The sequence below is a fragment of the Vipera berus genome (genome assembly GCF_964194415.1).
Source record: "Vipera berus genome assembly, chromosome: 3".
Classification (NCBI taxonomy): Eukaryota; Metazoa; Chordata; class Lepidosauria; order Squamata; family Viperidae; genus Vipera; species Vipera berus.
Window position 1 is genome coordinate 167,240,947 of NC_138204.1, and position 12,163 is coordinate 167,253,109.

General features: G+C 35.4%; 1 protein-coding gene across 2 annotated transcripts in view; it reads left to right on the forward strand.

Annotated features, from left to right (window-relative positions):
* The window catches only part of DLGAP1 (DLG associated protein 1), a gene marked incomplete at both ends in the record, with an annotated part of 92,000 nt that extends 86,107 nt beyond the window's left edge, over positions 1-5,893 (forward strand). For both annotated transcript variants that reach the window (XM_081322501.1, XM_081322502.1), the window contains 3 exons: positions 303-394; positions 1,736-1,888; positions 5,684-5,893. In XM_081322501.1, coding sequence (XP_081178627.1) covers positions 303-394; positions 1,736-1,888; positions 5,684-5,893 — 455 coding nt within the window. The remainder of the gene's footprint in view (positions 1-302; positions 395-1,735; positions 1,889-5,683) is intronic.
* Positions 5,894-12,163: the final 6,270 nt, after the last annotated feature.

A 12,163-nucleotide genomic window follows, 5' to 3' on the forward strand; every position in this document is an offset into this window, starting at 1 on the left:
CATTTACTCACTTTCTGTAATCCCCTCTCTTCCTCTCTTCCTCTTTCTGACACTGCAATCTCTTTTCTGTCTTTCACTCATTCTCATATACAAAAGGAAAAAAATATTCTTCCCACAGATATTAATATGGATAGCTTGCAGACAACATTTGAAATTAGTCCATAGGCTACAGGCTGCATATGATTGCACTTCGCTCACTCCTGAATTAGATCTGTAGCTGACTTTGTAACAGTGGAGAGATTTCCAATATTTGCTTACAGTAATACATCACAATGGTATCTTATGCTCTGATTATTTTTAAGTTTTAGGTAAAATTCAAACTGCAGTTGGTAGTGCCCAGCTTCTCATGGCTCAGAAGTTTTACCAATTCAGAGAACTCTGTGAAGAAAATCTGGTATGTAACATGTATTATGATATTGGGTTTTTTATTACTTGCATCCAAAAAAAATATGTTAGTGTCTGAAGCAGGATAGTGTAAAATGCCACTGTTGCTCTTCCCATAACTCACGTGCAAGAATCTAAGGCTGGCCAAAATATTTTGATACTTGAGAAGAAAATCTTAAAACCGCCTCTCCCAGGAAGTTTTTAAAAAAACACTAAAAATAAAATAGAAAAGTGAGTTTATAACATTCGTAGGCCTGTGTTTATTTCCAATTCTCCTATATTATAACAAAGAACAGAAATTTACATTAAATTTTACCAAACGTATACTGTCTAGGACACAGATGTATTGGAACTATACAAAAAATGTTGATTTGAGAAATTATTGAAAGCTCAGGAATGTGTCAGAATATTATGGCCTTCTATTTCTGGTACGGGTAGTTCTCAACTTATGACCACAATTGGGACTGAAATTTCAGTGGTTAAGTGGTTGTTCAGTGATGTGGTTGTTAAGCAAGTCATCATGTAACTGCACCCAATTTTATAACCATTTTTACTGTGGTTGTTAAGCGCGTCACAAGAGCAAGTGAATCCTGCCTTGTTAAGCAAATTCGGCTTCCCCATTTGGCTTTGCTTTTTGGAAGCCACTGTGACAGTTACAAATTGTGATCATATGACTGCAAGATACTGCAACCATCATAAGTGCAAGCTGGTCACCAGGCTCCTGAATTGCAATCACATGATCGCAGGGGTGATGCAATGGTTGTAACTCCAAAGATGGGTCACTTTTTCGGAGGCCATCGTAACTTCAAGCCATTGTTGAATGCTCATAAGTCAAGGACTACTTGTATATGCAATAACAGAAACATGTCCAGAAGAAAATATCCATAGTCATTACCTCAGCATATTGCTGCCAAAACATTCATTCCAAGGTAAGATTGTTTCAGCTAACTTTCCCACAAACATTTAGCCAATTTACAGCATATGCTGTCCATACTGGTTGTGATAAAACCAGGGCTTTTTTTCTCATAGAACGCTCAGAACGGAGTTCCGGCACCTTTTTTGGATGGAACTTTGTAGGTTAGGCAAGGCAGGTTGTATGACATGTGTGAGTTCCGGCACCTTTTTCTTTTACAAAAAAAGCACTGGATAAAACTATGACATTTGTAAGACACACACCCCGTTACCTGAGTGCATGACTTAGTTAATTTAATCAACTTGTATTGTTATTCCAGATGAATCTGATGGAGTAAGGTAGCCAACATCATTAGAAATAAAAAGCAAAATTCCATCTGACTTTTTCAAGGACTTTGATTTTTTTCGTGTTTTTCCCCCATTCTTTTCTCTCACACAGAATCCCAATGCACACCCGAGACCAGCCTCCCAAGATTTAGCAGGGTTTTGGGATATGCTGCAGTTGTCCATAGAAAATATTAGTATGAAATTTGATGAACTTCATCAGTTAAAGGCCAATAATTGGAAACAGCTGGACCTACATGACAAGAAGGTAGAACATTGTCGATTTTGTATGCTTCATTTAACACCCTGCACAAATTCTGGACAGATTAAATAGGCCTCTGCATACTTCATTGATGTTAAAAACATGAAATGGATTTCATATCAGATTAATTCCATTGTAAAAGAAAAGAAAATGTTTACTTTAAGAATCACCTGGAATATTATCTGTAATATGTTCAGGCATATTTTTAAGGCAAACTTGTACATGTGAAAAATGGGAATGTGCTCATTTGTCTTATTATACTTAACGTATAATCATATTAGATAATCAACTGTTAGAAAAAATTGCCTCATATATTGATTCTTACAATTAAAATAAATAATATAGAGAGAACACAGTGCTGCCTAGTGTAAGAGTTTTGTTTACTAATGCACTATGAAATGTATAAGTAAACTAGGGGAATAGTGTTATTGGCACTGACTTGGTAACCAGCCCCATTCCCATGGATAAATGTATGGGTATCTGCCAATCAAGCCATCATAAATATTACCTGGAAAATCTCTTGTGTCATTACTTTATTTTGAGGGAGGCCTCATAGGTGGTTTCACCTCTTTTATTTCATTCAGTAAGCTCTAGCTCTAAAACACTAATTTGTTGTTGTTGTTCAGTCGCTAAGTCGTGTCTGACTCTTCGCGACCCCATGGACCATAGCATGCCCCTATCCTCCATTGTCTTACAGACTCAAAACATTAAATAGGATGGTAAATCAAGACTCAATTTCCTTTCCTAGACTTACCTGGATGTCAGGTAATTTTTAGTGTGCTTTCACACATTGTTTTCAGCAGTAGTATTAGAAGTAGTCATTGTTTCCCTAGAGATCAGTAAGCATTTTAAAGCTGAAATGTATCCCATCAATAATATCAGTAAAAATATACAAATTGATAGGTAGAATATGAAAACTTGCATGTAAACATTTTTCTTTTTCAGGGCCCAAAATTGGGAAGGGAGGGAAGGAAAGGAAAGGACATTAGGAGGAAAAAATGAAAGTCTTCTGAAATATTTTCTCCCACTATGAAATGTAAAAATGTACTATTTAAATGAAGTACTTTAATATATTCCTACCCTGCTGCCCTTAATAATATGTCTACCCTTAAAATTTAAGTTGAGGACTTAAGATGGAGATCTAGCGGAGTAGTGGGAAATTTATTTCAATGAGTAAAAAAAAAACTACATTTCCATAGCAAAGAGAAATTTGCTGTTGTTGTAACTGCTGATCTAATCAAATATTTCTAAGGCCTGTGCCTTTACAAGGAAAAGCACAAATTCAGTTTCACACACATTAAAGAAAATTGAAAAAGAGGGACAAAGTGTTCCCCTTTGCACCTGTTTGTTTAGAACATTTCAAGCTGTTCGGAATGTTGTTTATACTTTGGCTTATTCTGCCTATGATTATTTCATGTATTATTTTTAAGGCAAAGGATAATAATATGGGAATAAGTGCTGTAGATATTTCATTTTTTTCAAGAGATACTTTTAAAAAAAAATGGGATTTCATTCCATAATGTCAGTATTCTCAGAATCTTTGTTTTGTTAGCTATGGGAATATGAAGAAAGTCCAAGGAAAAGAATGGGCTTGTTGAACCATTCTTGAATTTGTTAAGCCGCATGCTGGAACCTTAACCAGTTCTCAATATAGACCCACACCAAAATAAATACTGCATGATTAAGTCAAGTAAAAGAATTGTTCACCTATAAATGTTCAGTAGGGAAAAGCACGAAGTCATTTGGTTTAGACAACATTTTGAGAAAATCATGCATTTGCATTCTTGCTTGTTCCAAACCAAAATACTAATAAATGACTCTTGAAGTTCCACAAGATAACATTTCTAAGACAAATTTTTTGGTGATTCTAAAGCAGGGGTCCCCAACCCCTGGTCTGTGGACTGGCACCAGGCTGCGGCATGTCAAAAACCGGTCCACGCAAACAAGCAAAGTCCCATCTGCAGAATGCAGGCAGTACATGAAACCACACACCCCTCTGGTCCACAGAAAACCTTCTCTCCACGGAACCGGTCCCTGGTGCTCAAAAGATTGGGGACCTCTGTTCTAAAGCACCCTATTTTTATTAGAAGTTATAATACCTAAATAGGCTAAAAGGGTTTTTTTGCTAGCATAAGAAAGCAATACTTTAATGATAAAGGAGTAAATTAAAGGAGTAAATTAAACAGACCTAAAAATCAGGATGTATCATCAACCTGTAGTGAAAAAATATATTTTGTGGATCATGGTTACCAAGTGTGGCTACATTAATATTTAAATTAAATTGCTTGTTTTCCCTATTTAAGCAAAATATGAAAAAAGTTGTGAATCTGTTTTTATATTTGTGCTTGTTATCCTTCATCCTAAACATGGGTAACTGCCATAGTTCATTCTTTGCATGCAGATCGAATGCAGTGTTTCAAACAAATTCATTTCCATTGAGGAACTGTTTTGATCAACAATGAGAAAATAATAATAAATTATGATTACACTTACAGAGCATAATGCAATTAATAATCCATTTAGGAAATTATTAAGATGAATACCATATAATTTTTGAAAAAATAGATATGTAAACGAGAGAGATATTTTGGATTAGACCTGTGGATCCAAATTTAAAGGGGAAAGGGTGAACTGGAGTGCATCATGCACTAATATAACATCTGTTGACAACTCCTTAAAGAAAATGCATCATTCCTGGGCTCCCATAGCCACTATGCAAGCCCAGAAAGATGGGCTTCTGTTTAATTTATAGAAGGCTAGATACAGACTGTATGACTCCTGTGTTCCTTTGCACTTCAAATCCAGATTACTGTGTAGCCCTATTTGGATCCTAGATATAAATTCTAGAAGTAACATACCCACATTTCTCCCCCCCCCAATTCTCTGTCTTTCTATATGATATGTATATGATATATTGATATATATCATGTGGATATATACAGATGTCTTCCTTTTTATTAGCTACGATATCTTTGGATGCCAAAGTAATTACTAATGTATATTCTCAGAATTCCATCTTTAAATTGTCCCCACCCACTTATGAATTCAGTTTCTAGATTGTTGACTCTAATACTATATTTTTAAGAAGCACTTGCACCCAAAGTATGCAATGTTACATGGCCAGTCACCACCAACCACGTTCTTTTTCATTTTGTTTTTAAATTTTGCTACGGTAACTAACCTCAGGCTGCTAGTTCATATGACTGTGTGAAATCGATCCATAAGTCTTGAATGTTGTAAGCCCATTTAGTCTTGTGTATGTATATTGTATACAAAGGGGACAGTGCTCATTATCTTTGTCTTTCATTTTTCCATATACTATTCTATTATGCGGAGTTAATTTATTAAGAATGTCCAAGAATTTTATTAATAATAAGATGGCAGATTATTTTAATTACAATCTGACTTTCTAAGATTATAGAATTATGACATTGTATTAAGTAGCAAGAGTAAAAGTGCTCTCTTTTCTAATTCTGAATATCCAGAAGAGGAATTTAGATTGTGCAGCAGGAGCTACATACAATAGTTAATGGTGGGAGCTTCATCCTTTTGAGCCTCAGACACCACATATCTATGGAGAGCTAGTGCTGTTGTTAATGCCATCCTTTTTTGCCTTAAGATTATGTTCTTTTTTAAGTCTTTCAGTGGCAGTTCAGTGAAGAGAAAGTGAGTTAACTTTAGGTAAACAAGTATCTTCTAACCACTGACTTGTCCTAGTTTGTTTGTCTCCCCCACCCGTCCTTTCTTTAAATTTTTCCCCTGAGAAGCTGTATAATGTCATTAACCTTCTGCTTTGATCAGGAGAGAAGGGCCCCTCCTCCAGTGCCAAAGAAGCCATCGAAAGGTCAGGTGCCACTCATTCGGGAACGCTCTTTGGAGAGCTCACAGCGTCAGGAGGCCCGGAAACGGCTGATGGCTGCCAAACGAGCTGCATCGGTTCGTCAGAACTCAGCCACTGAAAGCGCCGAAAGCATTGAGATTTACATCCCCGAAGCCCAGACCAGGCTATGAAGGGATCCAACCAGGAGGACTGTTAATGGCAAGAAATATCTCTTGTATAATTTGCCCTAGGTCCATGCTCAGAGATACCAATATGTATTTGTATTTCTCTCCTCTACCTTTTATCTCTCTCTTCTCTCCCAATGAATTAACACTTCTGTGGTGTAACTGTCAATTCTCCAAGAGGGTTTTGCTAACATCCCTTGCTTTCTAAAGGTTTGCCCATCTCAGCCTAGTGCTTTGCCATATGTACTGATGCTGCCCACTTCGCCTCTTGTAAAGAATCCCATACACCCACAAATAACACCTTCCTTTATGTCTCATGTACACACATGTATGCGCGCACACACACATGTACACACAGAGAGATCTGTATGATAGATGCACCGATTTATTCATCCTTGTTCCTAAAAGCTAGTCTGTTATCTAGTGTACAGCAATATTCCATTATTTGGTATTTTGGAAATCCAGTATTTCAGGGTAATAATACCTTTAGGATTCTGTTGTCCTCCACATTGATAGTGAATGGAGTTTGGGCTCAGAATCCCTTCTTTATATGACTATTTTTTTATTTTATTTTATTTTTTAGAAACAGAGAAACATATGATTTTGATCTTTCAAGATAATCCTTTTCATCTGTCATACCAGAAGAAGATGGGGCGATAGGTGTATTGTAGTAAAAGTTCAAATGAGTCATGGGGATGAAATGTCTGTCATCCCATGAAAAGACTAGCAGCTGCACAAACTGCCTCACTCTATTTCCTCAAACTCAACTTAGAATTTTTTTGATCAGGAGAAGACTGTAAAATCTATCTTCCAAGGTAGTAATATTTTAAGGCAATAACAAGAAAGCTTAGATGAATTTAAAAGATGATTGAAAATTGGGATTAAAGGAATATTTTCATCCAATCAATTAGTAAGAATTTTTAACATTGTACTATATTGTCATTTCTTATTACAATGTGTGCATTTTAAAAGGGAAAATCATTTGATTTCCTGACTTTGATGAGCTTTCAGATTTTGCACATCTCCAACTAGCTGTTTGTTTCTAAAATGCTGTAAATGAAATACATGTTGTATACTACTCATGACCATTGATCTCAAGTGTTTCATACTTCCCCCTTGTTTTTTTCTTTAAAATAGAGAATACCTTTCTTTACAAAACTGTTTTAAAGCATTTGGTCTACACCTAATGCAAGACTGTTTGGGAAAAAAGACTGATAGGCAACAGAGCTATGCAGTGTTTTACAAATGATTTCAAAAAAGCTGCTTCAGCTTTGGAAGGACAAACATAGAACTTGTCTGTGACTCTTTAAAGCAGACATATCTTTTCCTATGATTATGTGGCTCTCTCCAAAGTTGCTAAAACAAAAATCTTTTTGGAACCAAATATGAAACACTGCTTAGCCCTAATAAGGAATCCTGGTATAGGACTGTAGAATACAATCTGATCAAACTATCATACTAGCAGAAAGTAGGATGATTTCACAAGCACCACAATTTTAAGGAAAGCATTTAACATGCACTAATGTGCATGTTTAAAGCATTAGAGAATTAATAGTTCATGTCCTAATGGAGATGTTGGGTTCAGCTGCAAGATTTCGTCTACATTCTGTTGCCAAAACCATAGATGAGACTAAAACACTCAACAGATTGTACATCTGGACTATATATCATTTTTAGTTGTATCCTCCCATGTCACATGAGCAAAGAATTGTGGGTCACTTATTATTTTAATATTTAACTTTACTCATATTGGCATCCATGTCGAGTATGGAAAATAATACTTTACTGACAGATCGAGAAAGAACTTTAAAGAAGTGATCTAGTGCTAATGAAATACACTGAATTACTGTCTTGTAATCTGTATTATCAAAACTGGCTTTCAACTATCTTCCAAGGTCAAAACTTTTCAAATATGAAACTCTTAACTGGTTGGATAGTAAAATTACACAGTTCAATCTCGCAGTGATAGAAATTACCATTCAAAAGTTGGCTTTTTCTTTTGTGCCTTTTTTGAGAATATATATCAACAGATCATGCCAGAACACGTTGTAATGATACAGCATCATTTTTAGGCTCTATCCTTTTTCCCCCCCAAGAATCTGGGAGAGGTAACAGGTATGGAAATCTTTTAAAAAATGTAAAATCACTAGAAAATTTGCTACCTCTCAAAGCCATTAATATATCAAAGCTATACACTTATTAACAGGGCACAAAATATCACTGCTGTGTTTTACAAGTAAAGGGCTAATAATTTCATATTTTTAAGACTTTTAAAAGCAAGGATAAAAATCCAGTGTTAACTCAAAACTGAAAATCTGACTTGCAACATTTGAACTGTATTGTGTTGAGAATGTTTTTTGCTTTACTTTGTAGCCTCTTTTTAATATTTGAAGGCTTGCACATTGTTTGCAGTCAATATAATATCAGTAGCCACCTTTAAATATAGACATATTTTTTTAAAAAATTGGACTCTTCATACACAGATGTGCAAAACATGTCATATAGATCTGTTTTCACAACTATATTATTTCTGTGGTATTTGAATCCCATGTAAAAAAAGTTTAAAATCTAGTTGAAATGCTGCTGAAAAAAATGTGTTAAGATAAGATAATATATCTAGCAATGTTATATACCATATGATTACAAACAACGATGTACTACAAAGTAGCCAATTGTTTTATCTGGATTACCCTTGGGGGAAAAATGGTGAGGATCACAATTTAATTTTATATTTTAGGAAGGATGTATTTACACATCATGACTTAAAGAAATTTGTTAACATGATACCTCATTATTCATTTGGGTTTGATGTAGACATAACAATTATATCTTCTAATAAATTCCTAGAACAATGCAGAAGATATGAAGATGTTGAATATCTGTAGGCAACAGAAGGATTTAAGAAACGGCAGTCCTGCAATGGACAATAGTGCCACCCAGATTACTCTTTGGCACTGCAGGTCTATAAATCAGGCTGCTGCGTTTACTCTGATTGCCTACTGCAGACCTTTTTATCTATACAAAGCAAAAAGAAAAACATTTTCAAATAATTTGTTTGCAGGGAACCTTATCATGCTCAGATTTCTTCAATTGAAATTGGTGGGAATTAGAAACTTTAATTGGCTAAATTGTGTCTTTTATTATTTCAATTGATTTTGTAGGGCTTATTTTATTCAAATTTCTGAATCTCTGCAAAAAAGCTGCAATCAATGTTTTAAAGTACAATTGGGATTAGGGGGTATTAAAAAAAGAGGTTGACCTCTTAAATCAAAAGTTTTAAAATATTTATTATATATATTTTTGCAGATCTTTCCATAAAATACTTTTAACAGTGCAATACAATGCAAGTCTACTTAGATGTAAGTGTCACTGAGTAAAAGAGAGTTTATTTCCACTCAGTATAGCTTCATACTCTTACCCAAGCTGGCACCTTCAGATAGTTTGGAGTTACTTCTAAATTTTTAGTAATTCCAAGCACACTAGGCAAACACATGTCAATAGTGCCAAATTGGAGAAGCCTGATAGGATACAAGTTTGAACTGTAATTAATCTGGGAGTAATCTCATTTAATCTGTGCTTTACTTCTAAGTAGACACACATAAGCATGCACTGTTGTTCTTTTGTAATGAGAGATAAAGAAAGATTAAATGTTTTAATATAAAAAAGTAAATGCTAGTATCTTATTTATAATATATTTCTATTTATTTATTGGGTGTCCCCTGAATGTTTTGTTATGCACTATCACTTTAATTTGTATTTTATATTTATGAATTTACAGTTTGTTTTTTAATTTATAATGCATAGTTTTACTAGAATGTGAATCAGAATCAGTGACACAGATGCATTCTAGCTGTATTCCCAGTCAGGATAATCCGTTTTTGTTTTTTCCTTTTTTTTTTTTTGCAAAACTGTTACAGTTTAAAAAACTCTAGATGGAAAGCTGGAGAGCATTATATGGCACTTTGAATTAGTTTTTCATAGGATTATCTACTTATCTAATATGTGGACACACAAACATGTAAATAGATTGTTTCCCGTAATGTAAAAAGAACAAATTAATAAAATAAATAATGCACTGCTTGTAAGAGCTGTGGCTTTTCAATATAAATTTTTATTCCCTTTTTGCAAACCCACCCCTCCCCCCAAAAAACCCTGCTTTTGATGTGGTTGTATGATGTCTGGAACAAACAGCAGCTCTTCTGAGTATCTACAGGATAGATTGTTAGATTGGCTTTGTAAAGACTTATGTGAACATTTGCTCCCACCTCATGGTTCTAATCCTTAGGAGGACAGATGCTGGTATATATCATATGACTTGATGGTTTTCTCTAAACAAATTTCAGATACTTTTTAGTAGTGATGGGATAATTTTCTTGAGCATCAAAATACTAGTGTAAAGAGATCTAATACAAATAGAATCCTTTTCTTTTAGCTTGGTTGGCTGGCTGCTGATAGTAATATGTTTATTTTTATTTTTATTTTTTATTTTTATTACATTTATATCCCGCCCTTCTCCGAAGACTCAGGGCAGCTTACAAGCTTAGCAGTAGCCTTCATTCTATGTATATGCCTGCTTGTTAGGGCTTTCACACACACCCCCAAGCAGCATTATTACAAAGTCAGCTTAATTGCCCCCAACAATCTGGGTCCTCATTTTACCTACCTCGGAAGGATGGAAGGCTGAGTCAACCTTGAGCCTGGTGGGATGCGAAACTGCACTAATTGCAGGCAGCTGATGTTACTTAAGGAGGCATTAGCCCACTGCTCCACCAAGGCTTGTCAAAAATGTTAAAAGTTATCAGAAATAATTGAAAAAAAGGTTTCTTGCCATGTGGTATAGCCTCCATATTTTTCTTTTTCATTAGTTTTCACATTTTCATTCTCCATTTAGTTAAAAATCATTAGAATTTTGATTGTAAATTTAAAAATCTTCGTGTATGAACCAATGTTTATGTAATCTAAGTTATTTGTTAACTTGCTTATTTATTGGGCTCGTATGCTATTCCAATCATAAGTGACTGACTGGCACATATATCTAATAATCTGATTAAAAACACAACACAAAAACATTAAAATATCCCAGGCCTTGTTAACAACCAATTTCTTGCAACATTCCTACCCAAAAATAGATCAGACAGCAAATCAAACATCACTGACGTGAAAGGAAATCATCTTTATGGTTTTTCAGAATTCAGCCAGGCAGACATCAAGCTGATCTTCAGGGCAAAGCTTTTCCAGATTTGGGGGAAAGGGGCAAGTGTAGGAACTGAGAAAGTCCTTCTCTATGGTTTCTGCAGATCGCATACTCTTGGAGAAAGGAACCAGAGGGAATCTTCTGTTTTGGATCTTACAGTTGGGCAGAAACCACCGAGAGTGAGCAATCATGAAGATTCTAAGGTTCTGATCCATGAAGGGTTTTGAAGGTGAAAACCAGCATTTTGAATTGCACTTGGGAGCAACTGGCAACCAGTACAGTTCTCAAAGAAATGCTTTTGGGATGAGTCTGGATAATCTGAAGCTTCTGGGTAGTTTGTGCATAAAGAGATGACCAAGGCATGAGAGACAATGAGGAGCGACTTCCACTTCTCTAAAAGTCATTAACTGACACACAGGGTGCGTCTGTGTAAATCGCTCCTAACTGCAGTTAAGAAATTTTTGAACAGGAGCTGAGGATTCAGGAAGATCCCAAGATTATAAACCAATTCTCTCTATGAATTGGACATAAACCTGTTCTCCCAATCCAGATACCAGCAGCCTTCAGTGATAGGGACACTGCCTTGGCTACATCTCCCATTTGATCAACAGTTTAGCAGTAAAGCTGAATGTTATCAGCATGATGATGATACCTGACTCCATGCTGACTGATGATTTCACTCAATGATATCACATAGTTGTTAATATGGGGAGGGGAAAGCATCAAGTCTTGTCGCAAACTTCAGTGGAGTTTCTTATGGTTCAAATTCTCACTTACCTCTGACTGGTCCAGCCACTTAAACACATATATAAAAAAGTCATTCCTAGTTCCAACACTCATAGCTGGTTCAGAATAATATCATGAATGCCACTAATAGATAAACAGGACTAGGAAGTTCACATTTCTTGTGTCCTGATCTCACAAGAACGTGCAATGTAAAGCAATCTAGCTCTGAGCTTGAGAAGGAAGGAAGACAAGGTAAAAAAGTTGCTCAGCTCTGGGAAAGGAAAAAATGTGAGAAAATGTGAGAAAGAACAGTCCCGCATTGATGTTATTGTTAAAAGGGATATAGTGAAGGTTTT